This window comes from Palaemon carinicauda, chromosome 37, assembly GCF_036898095.1.
Source record: "Palaemon carinicauda isolate YSFRI2023 chromosome 37, ASM3689809v2, whole genome shotgun sequence".
Classification (NCBI taxonomy): domain Eukaryota; kingdom Metazoa; phylum Arthropoda; class Malacostraca; order Decapoda; family Palaemonidae; genus Palaemon; species Palaemon carinicauda.
The window spans coordinates 55,039,327-55,061,870 of record NC_090761.1 but is presented as its reverse complement, the minus strand read 5'-3'; the positions used below and the strand labels follow the sequence as shown (position 1 = coordinate 55,061,870).

General features: G+C 36.0%; 1 protein-coding gene across 1 annotated transcript in view; it reads right to left on the bottom strand.

Moving 5' to 3' along the window:
• Positions 1 to 5,997: 5,997 nt before the first annotated feature.
• The window catches only part of AGO1 (protein argonaute-2), a 28,008-nt gene continuing 11,461 nt past the window's right edge, over positions 5,998 to 22,544 (bottom strand). The window contains exons 9-18 of the mRNA XM_068361242.1: positions 22,344 to 22,452; positions 21,998 to 22,231; positions 17,985 to 18,207; positions 17,426 to 17,569; positions 16,494 to 16,653; positions 14,998 to 15,157; positions 9,915 to 10,147; positions 9,442 to 9,571; positions 8,069 to 8,268; positions 5,998 to 7,889 (exon numbers count right to left, since the gene is read on the bottom strand). Of these exons, the coding sequence (XP_068217343.1) occupies positions 7,781 to 7,889; positions 8,069 to 8,268; positions 9,442 to 9,571; positions 9,915 to 10,147; positions 14,998 to 15,157; positions 16,494 to 16,653; positions 17,426 to 17,569; positions 17,985 to 18,207; positions 21,998 to 22,231; positions 22,344 to 22,452 (1,702 nt within the window). The 3' untranslated portion in view covers positions 5,998 to 7,780. The remainder of the gene's footprint in view (positions 7,890 to 8,068; positions 8,269 to 9,441; positions 9,572 to 9,914; positions 10,148 to 14,997; positions 15,158 to 16,493; positions 16,654 to 17,425; positions 17,570 to 17,984; positions 18,208 to 21,997; positions 22,232 to 22,343; positions 22,453 to 22,544) is intronic.

The following is a 22,544-nucleotide window of genomic DNA, read 5'->3' as shown; positions in this document are numbered from 1 at the left end:
ACAACTACAATTTGCTGCAGAATTAATATTAAAAAAAAAAAAGGGGGGGGAGTGCAAATATTAACTTTATAGACGAGTTATTGGAAAACTTAATAAAAAGAGCAAAACTATAAAACAAATTAAACTTACAACATGAAATTCATATTACAGTACTGTATATCTAAAAATATCACAATACCCAATTATTTTACTACTGTAATTAAATACAAGCACACAGTATGCGCTGTAGCCACTTCATTAAACAATGCCAGCATACGATATAGGTTTGAACTTCAAAGAGGGGCAAAAACTATAATTTCCTTGTTGAACAAATATCCCACTTTAAAACTTCAATACATTCAAAAGAATATTTGCTCCTCTTTAAGAGAAAATCCAGGACAATAGAAATGAAAAGTGATGCAGACAACTAAAGTAAGCTTAAATGACTACACAGTACTAAAAAGGAAAGAGCTAATTTTTCATTCTATAAAGTATTTTCATATACTTTAGGAGCAAGAAAGAGTAAATAGGATATAAAATGTTGCGCTTCTATTATTGCTAGGAAATAAGCCAAGAATCATTGCGTGGTCTCAGGCCTCTAAGAAATTAATCACACTAGGAAACATTTGAATGGGTGCATACACACGATAAAATCAGATTTTCTACTGCCCCACATCCAGCAAATCTAAGTACATTATTAATGGAGCAGCAAAATAACCATTTCGAAAGCATAGTTCTTAAGTCGTAACATTTTACTCATTGAAAGGAAAATAAGATAATTTAATCTACTGCACTTAAATAAAAAATATGTTCCTTAAACTCCACCACCACGAATTTACTGTTTCCGGATTAAGAATACAGTACTGTACATATGTTCTTGGGTCCAGCGTGAGATGCTTTCACTGTTTAACAAGCCCTCCCCAAACCATATAATTCATCAACAATTTCAAGTTCAAAAATTGTAAAAAGATAATTTCCAAAACTGTCAAATTTCATGATAAATAACCTTTTAGACTTTGCAATACTAAAATCTACTTCACAACACAACTCATGCTATATCACGGCCTGTTAATATGATAACTTTCGATCGGATAAGAGATGGGTGGTAGACTAAATTGTACACATAAATATATGCAATGATATGGATGGCACAGAGAGTACCATGAACACCACTGACATTAGCAAATAATAGTCAAACTTGAAACTATAGTTAAATGTCATAATTTCTTGGGACCTCCAGTCTTAAACTTTTTCTCTGTCCAGTTGGTCCAAATGGGAAATAGTTTCTGTAGTTTCAACCTTTTTATCTTTATTGTAATTGTCCACACTACCTTCAAGCAATTAACACAATCACACACTATATAAGAAAGACTAGCCTTGTGTGTAGGGGTGTGTGCTACATACACCACCAATAATCCTCATACAAAACCAGCAATAGAAACTTCAGGGTAAACTCTGATTTAGAAAAATATATAATTTAGTCAGTTTTCGTAATTAAAGTACTGGGTTGGAAGAATTTCATGACTAGATATATATATAATATATATATATATATATATATATATACATTTTCATTATTTTGATATTTTTGTTGGTGACATTAAAAAGATTTGTAGCCCAAATTAAGGTGCAAGTTATTATGTATATCACTTTTTTCCTATTTTCATACCTATAGCTCATGTATCATGGTTAGCGACACATCTAAACCCTATGCCTCACCAGTACAGTAGTTATCTTGTGTTGTACAAATTCTTCACTCTTAAAGCATTTTGTGTATGAATCATTATCTTTTACAGACTTAACAGACAGCAAATTACTTAGTTTCATATATTCTTCACAAATCTGGGTCAATACCTTCCTCGTTCACAATCTTTGTACCTCATCAGAAAAAAAAATAATTGTGAACTTCATAAGCTAAGTATATTTTTATACACAATATTGTTTGATGAAATATCAAATCACAATGCTGCAATTAGAAAATATCTCATCGCAACCACACCCAACTGCAAATCCAATATATTTTACTTTTGAATCCATTGCATTAATGCAGCAAAGACACTACACTAGAGATGAACAGTTACCCCGAGGATAGAACGTAGAGTAGTCATATAAATGGCAGTTTATGAGATATATAATTGCATAGAATGATTAAACATGATAATTAAAACTTCCAGAGTGAATTATGCAAATCAATAATTTATACAACAAATAGACAATAAGTCTCAGATTTGTGACATTCCTACACCTTATGGTTATTGGGCATAGACAGGTTTTAACCATTGAAATTTATAAAAGGACCTCTTCGAAATGGGCTGACTGAGGATAAAATAAATAAGTCTTCCAATCTATACACTGATCGCCATTTTCTAAAAAATATACAGTAACCCAGATACAGCATTAGCTCCTAAGGAAGCTTCAAGATGGAAAAAGGAAAAGCTAGTGTGAAAGCTTAAGGGCACTAGTACAGTCCCTATTAACTCTATTAATTACCTAGTCATGTAAGTGAATCTGACAAACATCACGTAATGTAAAAATCCATTCATATATTCGTTTTACTTTTTCATGTGTGACTAAATGTACAAAGAAGGTAAAATGCGATGAAAGTTGGACATACTACTATATAACGCTAAGAAAATTAATTAGTCATATAATACTTTTGAATGCAATGGTTACTTCCGATGAAAAATTTAACTGAGCATCATTTTTCTAACTACCAACAAGGATATAAAATGTCAAAAATTAATTATCTAAATAGAATACATTTTCAGTGACCAACTTATCTTTAAAACTTAAGAGAAAAAGACCTTTAGACTGGGAACATGAAAATATCCAGTTACCCTGACCTGACTAAGCTAAGGAAAGCAACAAAACTGGCTGGAAATGTCAGAGCACTGATTCCTTAAAAATGATCCATTTTTCATTGTATAATGGTGTGAGTTGGGAAGATTCTTTTACTCAGTGATGCAGATGGCATATCAGGATTTGGAAACTGTACCATGGAGCTTGTTCAATCAAATCATTTAGATTATTTTAGGTATTTAGTGAATCAAAAGTGCAAAATGCAGTTAGTAGATTGTATTGTTACCTTTTTAGTGCAATCATTAAATACAAGGTTTGGACCATGTGCGGTAGATGCAAATGTTTTATAAAACTTTTATATAACCTTCCTTCCATAATATTAACATAATTCTAGTGCTTCACTCTGCTAAAATTCACCTTCAAATTGATCTAAGCCACCTGTTCTGTAATACTATTTCAAGAGTTAATCAGAAAATAACAAGGATTACGTGAATGGGAAGTCATTCTTAGTACTAAACTTATACCCAAAATAAATACGAAATATTTAGGCATCGACTGCTTTCGGCTATTCAAATTTAAAAGCTGACTTGTAGAAATATTTTAGACCTCGCTGAAAATATTTAGTTCTCAAACTAGTTAAAAAAAAATTATTGTTAGCAGCAAGGTAAAATACTGGTTTGGTCAATTGATACATTTAAGATGTTTCAAGACAAACAAAGCCATCAACACAACAGTGTGGAAGATGAAGAAAGATTTTTTTTCTAGAATTTCCCCATAGTGTACTTTCGTAAAAACCAAGAATGCCAACTTGTTTGCAAAAGGAGAGACCCTTTTTAAAAGGGTGGAAAAATATATATAAAAAAAAAGCCAGGTTACACATAAACGGCAGGTTTAAAATTTTATAAAAATATTAAATAACTATTCATGAACTAACCCTAAATAAAGATACTCTAAAACTCTAAGTATGACCACTCAGAAATTAAAATACTGATATGTCATAGAAAACCTGGGAAGACAATGACTGCCATATATATAAGTGAAAAAAAAGACCTTCCACATACAGGAGGGAATATATATTTTGGGGGGTAAATATCGTCTAATATTTGTATATGAGAGAGAGAGAGAGAGAGAGAGAGAGAGAGAGAGAGAGAGAGAGAGAGAGAGAGAGAGAGAGAGAGAGAGAGAGAGAGATATGACTTAGTTTGGATTTTGAGTTGGTAGAAAAATACACTAAATTATAGTACTCCGATTCGTTATATGTATGGTCATACTTCATTCTAGCAAATAAAATGACACGTTTAAGTCACAATGAAATACTTTCTTTGACATGACTCGCACTGGATTTAGGGATTCTTAATAAATAATACCTTACAGGTGACTCAAATTCCTGTATTGTTTAACAAAACTATACACTTACTAAAGGTGAGACTGCATTTATTATCATATAGAGTAATATGATTTCTGAATAGTGGTTTCGACCACTGGCTCAGACCGATCTAAAACGCAGTAGAGTTAATTTGTTCCAATAAAATATTCTAATACATAAAAATAGTATGTGATTTAAATTATCAAACTGACTGCGCAAATTTAGGCATCTATGATCACCTCCTAAACACATGGATGGTCATCGTGGTTACTCCTTAAGTCTAGCATTCACAATTGTTTACTTTTCCCCTGCAAAATGGGTGTCATTTCTGGCTATCGCTCAAGAGTCGAAATTACTTGCATACAGTTACCTAATTCAAACAACCATTATCTGAAGCATACATAATTGTTTACCAAAGCAATCCAACCTAGCTGGGACTTGAAGTTAGGTTAAATAAATACAAAATAAATATGGTTTGAAATTGAAGGCTGCACACAGATGACATTCTTCTTTCATACCATGAAACTTGAAAAAAAAAAAAAAAAAAAAAAAAAAAAAATCATCAAGACTTGCACAATAATCCAAATTGTACATGTACATGATAGTAAATTGTCAACAAATTACAGAGCACAGTAGTGTTACCGCACAGTTCACTTTAGATCGTACACATACAAACAATCTTGTGCATCATATTCATGGTATCCCCGGTCTTACAGCTTCTAGATTTCACAGCAAAACCGACAGCATGAAAACATTCATGGATAATGGAGGCAAGTCACAAACCATGCTCAAATTTCCTTCCAGATATTTCACACACATCATAGCATTTGTGTTTCACAATAACGCTCTTAATGCTAGGTAAATGCTATTCTAATGTTAATGCCTAACTGTCAAACTCAAATTGAGAAAATGAGCTATATATTTTTATAAAGATACTTCTGATTTCTATTAACAAATCTTTGGTTATACCCCCAAATTACAAAAGTAATATTAAGCTATGCATAACCAGTAGACCCATTCATTATAAACACAAAACTGTCACGAGGTGGAAAAAAATGGCAACAAGCAACATGAAAAAAAAAAAAAAAAAGCCCAGATTTTCAATCTCTACAAGCTACTAATACTAAATGACAACTTTGAAATTTGCTATGACTCCCCTAAAACAAAAACCTTCCAAACATGTCTATGCTTAAGAAATTTTAAAGTTATATGACAAAAAGTGACCTTCACATGGAAACCTTTTCAAGGTTACTTCTGCACCAAGAGCTTTGCAAAGAAAGTAAAAAATACAATAAAATGTCAGAGAAAGATGAAAATATGCTTCTTGTCTTTCTGGAAGATATAAAAATACATAAAAAAAATTTGGGAAAACTAGTTTCAAACAATGAACAAAAGATCAGGACAACATACAATAATTCTACATTTTCCCTAGTTGATATAAATTAGAAATTGCTATCGAGTTGCATTTTTAGAGTAAATTAAACTTTTTAAACCATCTTCTTAATATATATATATATAGATATATATCCATATATATATATATATATATATATATATATATATATATATATATATATATATATATATATATGGAGAGAGAGAGAGAGAGAGAGAGAGAGAGAGAGAGAGAGAGAGAGAGAGAGAGAGAGAGAGAGAGAGAGAGAGAGAGAGAGAGTACAACAAGATTTAGCCCATAACCCACTTTACCTGGACGAAACCTCACAAATTATCTAGAGAAAGGCTATCCTGAAGCAAGCCAAGAACTGCCTTAATCACCTATTCTACAATGAAGTCTATAATAAAGTTTTGTGTTAACCAATAAACCTTTAAAAGGTGCTAATAACCTATTGGGGAAAAAAAAGTCTTTGATATACAACTTCACCCAAAAAAAATTTGAAGACCTTAGATTTACACGATTTTCCGCTGAATTTTTCACACACGGGTGAATGACAATTAGATGAAACTGTATCAACAATAAATTATGGACATCACACAAGTACATGGGACCAAAACTTCAATGCTCTTCAGTTCAACGGCATCTTGTGCAGTGACATGAACCCACTAAACAGCATGCAAATGGTACATTTGCCTCCCCCCCGCCCCCGCACATTTTCAACCCATGACTTGTTGCTGGCTTGGGAAGACGGTGTTCGCACATAATTCTGTGGAGTAGTAAGTTGCCAAGACCAACGTACTAGAGCTTAGCTGCACCTTCCATGGACAGTTTTATCACATTTACATGAGCTAATTCTACTAGCATATGGCATTGGGCAATTGCCCATGATGTGGAACAAAAGAGAGAGAGAGAGAGAGAGAGAGAGAGAGAGAGAGAGAGAGAGAGAGAGAGAGAGAGAATGTAACCACACCAATGGATGAAAAACAAATAGCATAAAAGTGTTCAAGACCAGTGAACTTGAACATCCCTTGAAAAAAAAAAAAGATTATAAATAAAATCACATTTTTCGATCTCATCTAATAGAGGTACTTACAAAAATTTTTTACGTTATACTTTTTTTTTCTATACATTCAAGCGAGATTCAAAATCTCCGGTCAAAGACTAGTATTATACACGTGCAACTGGTAAAGGAGGGGTGTATTCCACTTACGGCCCTGCGGGAGATGGGGGGAGAGTCAAGAGAATGCGAGAAGACAAGGAATGCTTTGTAAATTACGTAATGGCACATACTAGTTAGCTTGATATAACTTAAGAATTAATGAACTCCAAATCAAAATATTGTCTAAACTCAAAAAGACATAACTTACCCCACCGGACCTAAATGGAGCACAGTCACCACCTCAACAAAGGTACTAGTAAGTGTAATGGACTTAAGCCTCATCACATTTAAAAATGGCAGTAAAAAAAAAGAAAGAAAAGACTACACGTGCCCTTAATATAACTGTACACTACATTAAACCCATGTCATTGTGGCTATGGATTTCCCGGCTGTTTCACCTTTTATCAGAGAGAATATCCATCTCTCTAGTTTACAGAGCTTTAGAAAATCCAAAGATTCTGTTTGTGTAGTATTGCTGATAACAGCTATGAACCATTAATAAAAAGTACGTTTCTTAGGAAGAATATTTTCTGTAAATATTCCACTTCACGTTTCACTTCAAGTTCATTGCATGGAGAAGCATATGATTATGAAAAACTTGAATTAGAACCTTTACAAAAATATATGCTTCAATAAGCTTTCCTAAGATAAAACCTAATGCTAAGCCGTATGTTCGGTATTTTGCTCTCAGTTTCCAGAGTGCGTAAATCAACACATTTACAGTTAATATGTTGCACTTTCTTCTGAAACATTCTTGATATAAATTTGTGGTCATAAGAATCCATTCAACTGAATCCAACCACATTATAACACAGTTGAGTACTGTAATTCTATTACTTTCCACGGTCACAAGTTCAGCTTACAAAGGTACTTGATAATGGAAGAAAAAAACACCTTTGCCAGGCTAACCACCGATCGACAATAACTACCACAAGCAACGCACACTCATATTCCATTTCTGTGCCATAAAATTTTCTTTACAAACCAACAAACCATTCAAAATATAAATACCATCGACGAGTAAACAGTATTTGTAAAAAAGCTTACACTCCCGCCTTCCAGCACAAAAGCGTTTAGCTTTTCAAGCAAAGTACATCACACGATTTGTATCCACGTGCACTGTGACAGCTCTTGCCATTGCTGATGGAGTGCGATCCTCGCTGTTGCCAGACTGGTGAGAGCCTTCGCCACTGTTAAAGAGATGTTTAAATTCAATATGAGAAATTTGGCCATAAATCTACATTTCTATTTTTATATAGTTTCATTGAAAACTCAAAATTGAACAGCAAATTCAGTAATCAACAATTTCAAATTCAAGAAAAAACAGTTAAAATGTTCAATATTGCACTACAAAAATAGAGGCATTTACCTATCATGCTCTTTCTCCACGAGATGATAGCGAGCTCTAAATGCTACCAAGTGAGCATAGTAAGCAGGAGCCGGGATAGAAACGGACCTGGTGCATCTCACGTAAGTGTGGCAAAGTTGGTACGTCAGACACTGCAGTTCATCGCTATCAAAATGATTGTCATCCCACAGAACATGGTAATGACTAGGTCGGCTTGTTCCCTGTAACAACCCAAGGTTTTTTAAACGTGTTATAATTACAAGCCATCAGATGAAATATCAATTCAATTTAATGGTACGGTATTGCACTTCACAAATTAGTTATATTTAATGGATTGTCAGCAGTTTGTATTTACTATTAATATAAAACATCACATTAATCATCTTTATGTTGGAAATTAATTTTGGGACACCTTAGAAATTTAAATTATTAAAGTTAGGAATAGAAACCTCCATTTTTACTCCTGGTAATACATACGCTAATGTGGTGAGCCTTTTGATTTTCAGATATTAATTTTCAATATATTCATTAGTAAAAAAAAATTTTTATATCGTAAACTGATTTATGACTAATATATTGTCACAATATCAGTGATGATAAATTTTTCTATTCAAAATTTTTTTAATTTTAAGGTTAAACTTAAAGAGGAAATGAATACACACTCAAATTACACTCAATAATTGCAAGTACAGTAGTATGGTACCTGAACATTATGTAAATGCTACACTGAATCTTCTAACTGCACGTGGATATAAACATCAATATTTTTTGTCAAAGTAGTCTATACTGTACTAAGTTTATCCATGCAAACACACTGATGGACTTAAGAGGATTTGTAAATGATAACAATGATGACAATTAATCAGACCTTGACTTCGCATAGGCTACGAAACCGCTATAATGATACAGAACATATCTTAAATCTTACATTATAGTTATGGAATCTTAGTGTTTAATATGTGCAAAATTAAATTATATGAGTAGTAAATCTAGGATATTTCATCAATTTAGGTACAGATAAAGTACAGTTCAGTCCGGTATAACCTAATGGGCTTATTAGTATTGTAATATACTATTTATGGGGTTCACCACATTTCCATCAGCCATAACTTACTCCTGAAGTTATGATGATGCAGCTTAACCAATTTAAACAAAACCAGCCACAGACCTGGACTTTCAGAGTCCATTAGGCAATGCACATTTGTCAATAATTCACTTCATAAAGTAACTAACTACTGTACTAAATATTGATTAATACCATTTGTCATTCTGATCTATTGTTTTAATTCAAAAAATTTATACTCAAACTTGCCCTCAAAATTTTAGTGGCTACGATAAGATGCAAAAAACAAAAATTTTCCATTAACCACCTTATATAACTAAAATATACTGACTTGGATGCCCTGATGCGAGCAGAGGTAGAAGTCAAATTCCGTTGGATGAGTAATGCCGACATCAACAGTCGTACCAGCCGGAATATTTCCACTCTTCCCACTTTGTTCCTTTTTGTCAGAGCAGAATAACCTATAAATAGAAATTAATCATGTAAGCATAAAAATGAAATAGGGCACTAAAAACAAATAGAGAGAGAGAAAGAGAGAGAGAGAGAGAGAGAGAGAGTGTGTGTGTGTGTGTGTGTGTGTGTGTGTGTGTGTGTGTGTGTGTGTTGTGTGTGTGTGTGTGTGTGTGTGTGTGTGTGTGTGTGTGTGTGTGTGTGTGTGTGTGTGTGTGTGTGTGTGTGCAATTGCTTTGGGAATAATTATGAGTGTCACCCTTTTGCAACTATTATTGAATTTCTCCTTGGCACAAACTTCCTTATGAACCTAAAATCCTAAAGAAAAGCACTCAAGACTATGCTTGTACTTACCGTGTGTGATGCCGTTTTTGAACTGCTATGTAAGTAATTCCTGGCTTGTAATCAGCCTCTAATTTGATGCAAGCTTCTCTCATGGCTGTTAATTCATGCTGCAGCACTGTCTGAAACTGGCCTTCACTAACGCCATCCCGATATAGGATGATTCGGTTGGGTTTGAAACGCGTGGACTTGTAGAACTGTATGAGCAGCTCTTTAACCATTGACGATAATTCTTGAATGACTTCCTGTTTTTAGTAAAAAGTCTAATTAGACTTTGCTTTAAGAAATATTTACAGCATACTTTGGTTAGGGAATTAACAATGAAGAGAAATAGGATTATATTAACCTTTCATTCTTACTTCAACTGACACAGAATCTAAGAAAATATATAAATATCACTACAATTAACTAAATATTTTTTACATTTAAAGATAAAATACAAAACTAAAGAAAAAAAAAGGAAAAACACACAAGGAATAACTAGTTTAACATTCATGTTAAATTAAAATGAAAGGGACAAATTTTCCCTTACTGCTTAAGCTTATTTCATCCAAACTTACTACAAAAGTATAAATTGAAATTTGATCATGATATAGTAATTTCATGCTTTAGATTTTGTTTCTTTACTCTATTTTGTACTTTTACACAACACAACTACTACTCTATGAAATCTACTCTAATCTACTTGTAGTTATAATCCAAAGTTCTTATCTGTAGAATAAACAGCTGTAATATTAGGATTTACTATTTTACCCTTTAACTTTGCTGGTTACAAAATACCAATCTATTAACTATATATAAATATATAGTATAATAAGCAACTAAACACTAAGTTATCATAAAATAAGAAACACGATGTTCAACTAAGTTTCAATGGTATTGCATGCAATACCAAAGAAGCAAACCCTATAACTTTCTCTCACTCCCTCCTCCACAACTTTGTATCACCTTACATTGAACCTCTGTGTATGTTGAAAGTTACATATTTGCCATCACCCATAAGAACACATTTAATATTATTGTTTGTACTAAGCAAACCCAAACATTCTTCCATTCAACTGGCAATTCCTATGCTGATCTAAGAAATACTACACTGCTGCAGTGCATATAAGGTTAAGAAACTAACTCAACATGGCACTACACACGTGAATGAGGGATACAAAGGGGGGGAGGAAGGGAAGCAAGTGCCTGTCTTTTGGATTTGCCACAATAAAAGACATTTCTGAGATTTTCCTTAACATTCTTTACCATCAGGTTTAAAAGCTATACAAAATCATCACCAAGATCCAAGTACTCTTCAAGATGAAGGAAAGGAAGTGGAGGAAAATCTTCAAGAAGTAAAAATCATGGCAATGTTACCTATGGCTCAAAAAAGGAAAAATACTTGCGTCGTGTGCCGTCCTCGCGAATGTCAGTTGTCTGGGTCGCGAGCTGTCACCGGCACTTTGGCCTTGTGTTGTTGATCCATTCTGTCAATGGCAAATTTAACTCATTGGTTTTCACTTGCAATTACATTTTCTTTCTTTATAATCAATGATTCTGCAACTTAGCAACATGTTACAGTAAGAAAATTATTGCCATGACTGAACAACACAGAAGGCTCTTATGTATGCAATTAAAACAGCTTCATTTAAAACCCAAAAATCAAACTTTCATTTGAATACAAAATACCCATACTATACAAAAATAGATACCTTGAATAAAGGTTGCACAAGAAAGATCTTTGGTTTAATTTCTAACAAATTACAAGAACTGGTAAAGGTTTTTTCTACAGAAAAAGGATCTAACAGCTCTAATGGAACAAAAAATAAAAAGGCTTATGGTTTTCCCTCATTACAACGAATGAAAATACAAAATATTTTTGCATCCTCATATTTACAAAGGATGTGTTGATTTGGGTCTATCGATACTTTGGTTCTCAAAATAAAATCTAGTAAAGCATTTAAACATTTATATCACTAAGAACTCAACATAGCCAAACTTACACTGCAGAGAATTTTGGTGACAACAGCGCCTAGTGATAACAATTATGACATAATAGTGATAATTATTATAAAAATTTACTCTCCAACACAAGGCTTTGTAGTGATCAGTGCTGACAACCAAAAACAGGCAGCACTGCATCGAAAAAATTAAAGATTTTCAAGTAAATGTGGCATATCCAAAAAGACAGACACAAGTCAACCCACCTTCAGGTGATCTTTAAAATCAAAAATTTCTTTCAATTAATAACTACGTAATTTATTGTGATCAAGATCATTTTAAAATATGGCATCACTAATATGACAAAATTAAATGACTTCTAGATCTAACTATATAATAAGTAATATGTTTTCTAAGATAAACAAAAGTAAATTAACTGAAAACAGCCCAAGACCCCTATAAAAATAGGGTGTCTACTAATCCACTATTAATTATACTTTTCATTTACTATTCAAGGTTGAAATAATCACCTATGCTATGCATACTTGAAATCTAAACCACAAGAACGAAAAGTTTAGAAAATAAACACAAGACAGAATAGCCTGCACCTTTTCTTTTTTTTTCTTTTTTATAATACAAATATACTGCAGCATTTCTGTACGACAATTTCAAATGAAAATCCATGCAGCATTATGCTCTACATCTTCAGCAATGTTTGACGACTTATTTTTCTTGTACGGTAATACCATATTTCACTATAGTCATCATCATAAAAAGTTAATTATTTTTAATCTAAAGGGATCCTCATTGCCAGGATAGTAGTGGTATATAAGAAAACTGAAAGCTGATCTAAGTAACTAAGTTCGTAGCTTTGATATACGGAACAGTAATTAAATAAAGGGAATTTTCACACATTTCCATTTTAATGGCTAACCCTTGGTCAAATATTACAAGGTTAAACATACTTGCATTCCTGCATAATCGTAACTTCTTTCTACAATAATAAATGTGGAGTAATTTGCAATAACCTTTCCCATATTCCATATTTTGTGTATGTATATGAACTGATTTTCTTCCATGTAAGTTGATCACTTTCACTCTTCAGATCTCTTGTTGATCAAACGCAGTATTCTTGAACCAAACTCACGGCACTTCTTTAATATCTATGAGTTGACCCTCCCTATGCTAGGTCCAACTTATCTCTTAATTGCCAGCACAAAGAATATTACCAGCACACTTTGGATTGCTAAAGATGTTGATCAACACAACCAATGCAAATCTTTATAAATTTAGAACCACAAATGCAGCGCAGCCAAGATGAGATCAGCATAAGTTTATCATCACAAAGGCAACTTATATCAGATCCTACAAATCAGTCTAGACATTACTAATTTCGTAAGGTACACTTTCTACCGGCAATTTTGCAATGACACTGATGAAGCAATTACAGAAAGCATTTCTGTTCTCAAAGATTTGACTACCTTCTACAGTCTTTTGATCAACAAGTAGCACTTAAAAAAAAAAAGAAGAGACTCTCATGATGGTTATTTTATTCTGCACTCAAAATCTCAAGTGAACTAAAATCTACATTCTTGACCCCTAAAAAAATACTTTAAACTTTGTTAATCTTCTCACTGTCTGCAAGATAACTGCCACAAGCAAAATGATAAACTTGAAAAGGAGAACATTGCACTTCTACTGCACCTGTACTTTCACCTTTCAATAAATACTACACACACACCCACTGCAGTACATTTCAAAAGCAGGCTGACCATTATCTGTATTCAAATTTTCATTAGGTTGATCTTTGTCTAAAAAGATGTTTTTCAAGTAGACCACCAACTGCATTTTCTTTATAATTGAGCCACAACAGATGGATCCCTTTTTGTTTGTAAGTGGACCAACAAAGATACTTTTTATTTAATCATTCTAACACTTTCCATTTACCGTTCTTGAACTATTAGCTATGAGATGACAAATGTCTATACAGTATTAATTTTTCAAAAATATAGTTAGCAAACTACCTATACCTATCTATCACTCTTTTCAGCTTATGATTCATACAATTTCAACAACACCCACATCCCTTTGAACTCTAAGAACTAACCCTATTCTGTACCCAAATGATCTCAAAGTTAATTACTGCTTAGAACCTACTGTCTTTGACTAAGCAACCTCATTTGTACTCTTGACGTCTGCAAATTGACCATCATTTGCATGTCATAACCTATACACATGACTAACCTCAATACTATACATTTATAGCATATGCATTATAACCGCCTACCAAAACATCTGTCCAGAATATCATTACTATATTTATCCTCAATAACAAATTCCAGTTTGATTATTTATAAAACTTGAACCACATGACCTACCAATAGGGCAGGGGGGTCCATTCAGAAACGAGGCGTGAATGGGGGGAAACCAGAGCAGCTTCACTAATAAGTAAAACTTGAAAGAGGTTGGACAGCAAAATGGAAGGAAGGAAGAGGGAATGGAGGTAGAATCTCAAAGGGAAGATGCAGCAATGGCCTAACAGTAAGGCCTACAGGTGAAGAGACCATCCCACATGGGAAAAGCAAATTTTGTCATTTCTATAAAAGCTACTGTGTACCGTTTGAAGGATACAGCGAACTGTAAAAATACTTTCTTCAAAACGAATATAGACCCGTGGTCAGAAACCATTACATTCTGGTACAATACGAACTAGATCACTGAAATCCTTCATAAAAATTACAAGTTACAAATTTAAAATAAGCTGCATTTTAAAAAATTTCCTAATCTACCCAGTTAAACAATGGATAGTTACCAGAAAATAAAAATGTATTCTATTCAAAAACCTTGTAGAATATAGGAAGACTACACAAAAATTATAGTTGTACATTCTTGACATTATTATTATCTCTTAATTTTTGCACCAATAAGTTAATTTTTTTTTCTAGCAGGTGTACTTAAATATCATCATGCAAACTATACGCTAAAAAGAAATGAAAATGTAGACTTGCCGCTCATCAAGTGCAACCAGTTTCTTTATTTACATGCTTCATAAAACAAAAACAAATAATATGAATGTGCAAATTAACGACACAGCCCTAAGCCAACCTAACTCGCCACCAGCTCTTCTCTTTTCAGAACCTATTTGAAACAGAAAATTTTTGCACCAACCCACCTGTCTGTGTTGCTGGACACGCACAGTAGCAGCATAGCGGGACGGATGAGCATCCATTGAACCTACTACAGCAGCAATCGATGGTTTCTTGTTATCCCCAGCTGGAGGATGAGTGACATCAGCTCCCAGAAAAATAACGGGCTCGTTAAACACTTTCGGCCTGAAAAAATAACAATAAAAGCAATGTTTAAAAAATTCATACTGTCCTAATCAGACCAATCTGATCAGACTGTGAAGAGATTGGCTTCCACTACAACTGACCAGACCTTTCAGTACACAAAGGGAATAAGAAGAAAGGGAAGCCCTCAGGCACAATGTCTGATACCCTGAAGTCATTAAATGAGGAAAGATAATCATACGAAGGATGACTAAACAATCCAACACACAATTCATGAACTGCAGCAAAAATCAACCTAAACACAACTCTCACATGAAGAATCAAGAGGCACACGACGACGACTTGTACACCCTCGTTGAGCAAAGACAAAGTAGTTGTCCACAGACTACCCCTCAACGTGAATCGAGTTAAATACCAGAAACACTATTGGTGCCTATGTGAACCCTTATAGTGGAAGGAGGTCATAAGTTATAAGCTTCGGCTCATACCCACTAAAGTTCAGTAGTATCTTAGGTTACGAGTAACTTTGAATAAGAGCCTACAAATTTGAATTGGGTTGCAAGTATGACATCGATCTGCAAGCAAAAATTCCACGCAAAAAGGTCATTTTTTTGTGGACAAGTATTAACAGGACTAGCACAAACTCAGAGATGCAGTGCCCCTATGTAACCCAAGCAGTATTCCTGTGATTCTTACCCACTTTAAACAATAGGAAAATGCAAAGGATACCATTACCATCAACAACTGAAATTACAATAGACAAAAAAAAAGTTGCCCGAGTAACGTAGCAATCCAAAATTCAGGCTTAAGCAATCTTCGGAATAAAATACTCAACAGATTAAACGAATGGTATAACTAGGCACTGATGGAAAATCGTGCAAGTTAATGCTAAAGAAAATAACTGCAAAGTACTGTAGTGTAAGGGTAATAATAAATCACTTCCGGATGATATCAAGAATATTCAAGGTGTACCACAGTTAATAATAATAAAGAGGGTGGTGGAAAATGTTAACTGTTAATTAAGACAGTATAATCAGCATCATGAACAAATAAGACCCATATAATTTTCACATATTTTCATGGTTTTAAACAATCAACTATAGTCCATTTCTTTTATCGAGGCGTATTTGCACCAACTCGCAGGGGTGCCCTTTTAGCTGAGAAAAGTTTCCTGATCGCTGATTGGTTAGAATTATCTTGTCCAACCAATCAGTGATCAGGAAACTTTTCCCAGCTAAAAGGGCACCCCTGCGAGTCGGTGCAAATATGCTTCGATAAAAGAAATGAACTATAGTAACACACACATATACATACAGTACATATACATATATAGTATACCCAAGCAAGACCAGACTAAATAAAAACAATTGTACTTTACCTAATACCAGGTACCAATATAGAGTTGATGCCACCTAATTTAACATTAATCTTCAGGCAGAGGTTGCTCAATGTCTGTGGTGAGGTTTTATTGACGTTTTTAGCCTGTACACATTGAGTGGCCATACCAAGAACTGTATCACCCACCCGTTTCACTTCAGCTGTAAAAAACAAATTAGAAATAGGTAAACAATGAATGGAAGTCAAAATAATTCTTAACATATCGCAGCTTGCTTATAATCACCATTAAAAATATTTGCTGAATTCCTTTTATTAAACATTGCTTGTCTTTACACATCACAAGTGAGCAGTAAATTCATCATAAGGATTATTAGCTATGTATCATCACTACCTTGTATATTTCAGTGACTTGAAAAGTGTAACAGCTCTACAAATGCATTATAAAAATTCTAGCTTCACAAAAAGTAATCATTACACAAATTGTATCAATCAAGTCACGGTAGTGTAAGTGTTGAATTTGTCAGTGTAAAGAGAAATTCAAATGTTAAAGGAACTCTAGCTTTTACATAAAAAACACCACTGCTATACCTGACTAAGTGCCATTTTTTTTATAAATGAAAGTTTTCAACATAAAAAAAAAAAAAAAAAAAAAGATTCAGGGAAGAAGAGCACTTGGGAGGAAGGGTAATTCAAAAAATGAATATGCAAGTCCAAAGGCTTGGAAAATAGACATACCTCAAAGGCTAAGATGGTTTCAACAAGTGCTGAGAAAGGATGAGGAGCAATTAATCAAAATACAGTAGAAGAGCACAATAGCAGGAAGACCAGTAGGAATGCGTAAGAAATCAAAAGCAACGGACATAGATAACCTTGCCAAATTGGGCTTCAGGCAATGGCAAACACCGCAACAGACAGGGAGGAGAACTCAATGTAAAGAAGGAAAATTTTATTGTCCTAAAACAAATAGCTTACCATAAACAGGAGTCTTTCCCGGCAACACCACACAAACAAGCTGCAACCCCGTAAACGTGCTTTTGAGATACCGGAACATTGGCTCAACCTGGTCTGGACCATTCGCATATTTACAAAAGCAAGGCTGGCCAATAATGGGCATTCCTGGAAAGAGATGCAATAACATGTAAATTCAATCTATTTCCAGGATGCTTTACGTAAAAGTTTCAATTAGTAATAAAAATCAGTTTGAAGATTGAAAGGCCAAGGGAATCTCTACAAATCACCATTATAAGAATAAATTAAAGGCCTGATAGTGAAGCCAACTTCACAAAAGAATTATTTAAACTATAGAAAATCTTATGCAGTTCTTATATTTTCCAAAGAAAATAAACCTGAGCTATTAACACTGAACTAAGGATCCTCACAGGAGTTGAGGGAACTTAAATATTGACTTAGAGAAAAATCATAGCTTTTATCTTATTGTGGGTATGCCTACAATTCAAAAAGAATACTGCAATAAACTCGGAAAAGATTAATTGAAATATATTTTTGTAGACATCCTTTTATAACAACATACCAGCATCATTGCTTATCTTCTGTAACTGTTGCGTAAAGTTGCGTAGAGCATCTTCCCTCACTGTTCGCTGAGGAGCAAAGCAAGCTACAGCCCAAACACGAACTTCTACACCAGTAAAGAACTGTTTCCCTCTCATGTCCCACACACCCTGGTTAGGTAGAGCCTGCTGTTTTGTTCTTCCCCCATACTGTAATTTTGGCGGCGGTAAAACTCTACCTCTGACCTGAAAAAATGGTAAAAATAAGATTTGCTAATAAACCTAAAACAGTAAAAAAAAATTTCACATTGGCTTTTCTATTAATGGGCCTGATATGAAAATAGCGTTCTCTCCATCTCTTGTATTCTGGCCTCTTGAGCACCTATTAGGTCTGTGAGGTCATCTATTCCCTTTTCACTATTTTCCAGGCCTTTATCCTACCACTTTCAAATTATTATTATTATTACTTGCTAAGCTACAACCCTAGTTGGAAAAGCAGGATATATAAGGTCAGGAGCTCCAACGGAAAATAGCCGTGAGGAAAGGATACAAGAAAAAATAAATTTTTTAAGAAGAGTAACATTAAAATAAATATCTCCTATATAAACTATAAACTTTAAACAAAACAAGACAGACTTTATAGCCTTTTCCCTAGCTTCTGAACACCACATCTGGACCATTTCCTTTTTCATTACTCAAATTCTTGATACTGTAGTCAAAAGGTGAAATAAAATCCTCCAGCCATTTTCTGTCACTCCACAAGTTTGCTACATAAAAGAAATAAAGGACCGATGTACTTCTCAAAAGTCTGTGCTCTTTCCAATGATAGGATTTTATATTTATCTACAACCTCAACAATGGTGGTGTTAATGACCTTTCTTACTACTCGACATTCAAGGTAGTCCCCATGGTCACAAAAAAGCTCTTCTCTATGACCTGTCCATATATCACAAGATTCTTAATTCTTCTTATTATTAGCCATGTAGTACTTTAAAAAGCCTTCACAACCCTAGAAATTTTGTAATAGTAAAAACTTGAAACAACTACGTGCAAAGGGTGATGCTTAGAAATAAATCGGTACAATCCTATACAACCAAAAACCTTTATTTTCTAGTGCCACATTCATAAGTTCACTTATCTTCCCATACACAACCATAAATCTTTTCTAGTACTGTGTCCCATTCTCAAGTTCATTTCTTTTCATTACCTGTAAAACCCTTCAATCACAGCATCCCACATTCACTGAATTGCGTTTGCCCATAGGTTGACACCCTAGTGGGTGAGGAATTCCAAGGTGCAAGTGCCCGGCAAGAGAGAGGTTTCCATGGACTTCCTTGTCGACTCCTTGGACCAATCCTCAGTTCTAACAAGGTGGCCCCAACCACAGATCAAGTCACGAAGTAGCCTGCATGATATACTTCACCACTTTCTCCTTGTTCAGGATCTCAGACACCGAAAACAAGGCTCAGAACTAAGAGAACTTCTCAAATAGGACACCATAGAGAGGGCCTCTACGGAGGAGTAAAGAGGCAAAGCTGGAGGGGGCTCGTCCGTGACCCAATAATGTCTCCTCCGTTGGGAAGCAGGAGTGTGGAGGACCAGCCTCCTCGAACAGAGCTAGAGGAGCTGGCGATCAGTGAGAACTCCTCCTTTCTGACTGCTGTCAATCCCTTTGACCAAGGCAGGGTTGCACTGGCTTTAGGTGGTCGTTGGGTACCATATACATGGTCCAGGACTCTTGTCTTAGCCAACCCATTGACGGCCTTCATGCAGGTTAGGACTTGCCAGAAGGCGCATTCAGACTCCCTTTGCTCGACTTCCTAGCTAAACTTAGGACTAGCAGCCCTAGGGAGGTAGTCGTCCTCAGAGTTTGTCTTCATCCACCTCCAAGCTCTCACCCATTGGAGTCTGGGGTGCGTCGGGGTCGCCATCTGAGGGAATATTGCTTGCTGACATTCCTACTAATGGAAAGATCTCTCAGCTCTCTTCTGCAAGGAGAGAGCTCATGCCTTGGAGTTCTTGGGTATCATTTTGGTGTTCTTAAGACTCTCTGCAAGAAGACAGGCATTTGCAGATCTTCCTGGGGCAATCTGGGGTGATGGGGACCCCAACAAACCTATTTGGAGTTGCCCTAAACCTTTCGCAGGACACAGGCCGTCTGCCTCTTGCTGCCAAGGCTTGACAGGATTAGGCTGCTCCAATACTGCTGCTACCTCTCTGGGAGGCTTGTACCTGCACTGCTGGGGTGTAGGACCTTGATCAATCACGAGACCACATGAAGTACAAGCGAAAGAATGGGAATCCCGCACGGAAACACCAAATTCATGCGTGGCAAATCACGTGGGAGATGGTGAGCACACTGAAGAATGGAGGGTAGGTCTCGGGGACCTTCGATGAGTTGGAGAATGAAGATTACGGGCTAGAGATCGACAAGCAAGCAAGTGGCGACACGTTGGTAATAGGTAAGTGATGCAATGGCAAGCGGTGAGCTGGAGATCAGTGAGCAGGAGCATGTGGCGCTGACGAATGGTGACATGGCAAGTCGCGAAATGATGAGTGGCGCGCTGGCAAGCATTGTCTAGTGGGAGACCATCTAGACAGAGGACGAGATGGCGAACAGCGAGCTGGAGGGCTACACGCTGGTGAACATTAACTGGCAAGAAGTGCGTTGGAGGGTGGACGCAAACTGGAGAGCAGCGAGCAGAAATTGAGCACCACCAGGCAAACGACCATCTACAGAGTGACGATCCCAAGGGGAGCGGCAATCTCGAGCAGGAGAATGGTGAGAAGATCGTCGGTCCTTGGAACTTAAGCGCTGCCTTACGGAGGGCAAGGGCGAACGTCTGGGTGCGTGTAGAGGACTATGGTCCCTGGAGGACGAAGAAATGAGAGGATGGCATGGGTTTTCTACGACAGCAGGAGGTCGCCATTGAGGCGGCGAGCAGGCGAGCTGGTCTCGTCGGCGCGCAGGAACTAGCAGGAGCAGAAGGAAAGTGGTGGGCCTCGCAGACAGCAAGTGTCAATCAATGCACCTGATGTAGATAGGACTTCTACTTCGGAGGACACCAGAGAAGGCACCCTCTTGACCCAGCGCTGCTGATGTCCTTGGAGGGAGCCCTACAACACCCAGCAATGGGCAAACTTGCAACAAATCAGAAAGTGAGAAAGACTCACCCAAAAGACGTGGGCGAAGTTGCTTCTTTAGGGGAAGCAGCAATACCCCAGATCCCCAAGGTTGCCCTGAGTTTGCTGGTCTGCACTCTTACCCAACCGCTCCCCCGAAGAGGCTAAGCAAGCAGGAGAGAGGAGGACCTTGAAGGCGATCAACCCTTCCTGGAATTCTTGCGCTGACGCCCAAATCTCTCCCACAGGTTAGACACAACATATGGGGATCTGTCTCAATGGAGGACATGAAGGTACCGCAAGAGCGGCCCTCAGGCCCTGGGAAAATCCGCATGAGGACGCAGACAGAAAAAACCTAAAAGGAAAAGGAATCTGAAAATCAATGGCCAAAGTCTTTTGAGGGAGCAGAGAGCGGACACGTCCGTTCTCCTTAAAGCCTAAAGTAAAAGTGGCTTGGATTCATGTGAACGAGTGAGAGGGGCAGTTGGCAACAACCCATTCCCCACACTAATTAGCGGTTTGGGCAGTTGCCACCTTGCTTATGGTCTTAATGGCTAGTCTCCAAACTTCGCCTAAAGATAATCTCTAATAAATACCGTGAGGTTTGTAGCAAGTGTCGGAACAAATAGAAATTAAATAGCCAAGACGCTTCAATCAGTGAAAGAATGTCTGTTCTCATTTACAACTGAAATCAAAGTGGGTGCTTGGTGAGCAAGCAGGGTGGCAGGTAACTATCTGCTACCTGTTTATAAAATTTTAACTTCCAAGTACTCCCGCTTCGCTGATATCCCCATGTGCGCTGAAGGTTTGTAATAGTGTGGGACCAAAAGTGAATTAAGAGAGCATATGACCACTTCACAAAAACAAGAGAATCAAAAGAGAAATGTGATTAAATGACCATAACACAACTTACTTCCATCATTGCCGTGCTGATTGTTAGCCCAAATTCTTGCATATAAGGATCGTTATTAAAATCTGCTTTACGAACTAAATTGTTGATTTCCCGTTCTCTGTCTGGAGCAGATCTAGCTGTGGCTTTGATCATGGTTGACGTTTGCATGTCAGTTAATTTCTTTATACATCGTTGCCCCGGGACAATATTACATACCTCTAGTGGAAGGTAAGTATGTTTGTGTTCTTGCCCTACCTGAAAGACAAACAAAAACTTTACCACTACGAAAACTATAATTCAACAACATGACATTACAATACTTTAATCAAAATCAATAATTTCAGCCAATGTAAATTCTACCACTTACCTGAAGGCAAGGTAGATGAGGAAACCGTAGTTTCATTTTGTACTTGTCAAGGAAGTACTTAGCTACCGTACACTCCACAGTTTGACCATTTTCAAGCTGTAAGGGGAACCTGAAAAACAAATACCAGAAATTACAATATTGTAACAATACAGTACACCATGCAATTTACAAAAATAAAAATATAACCCTTCCAAGATTAAA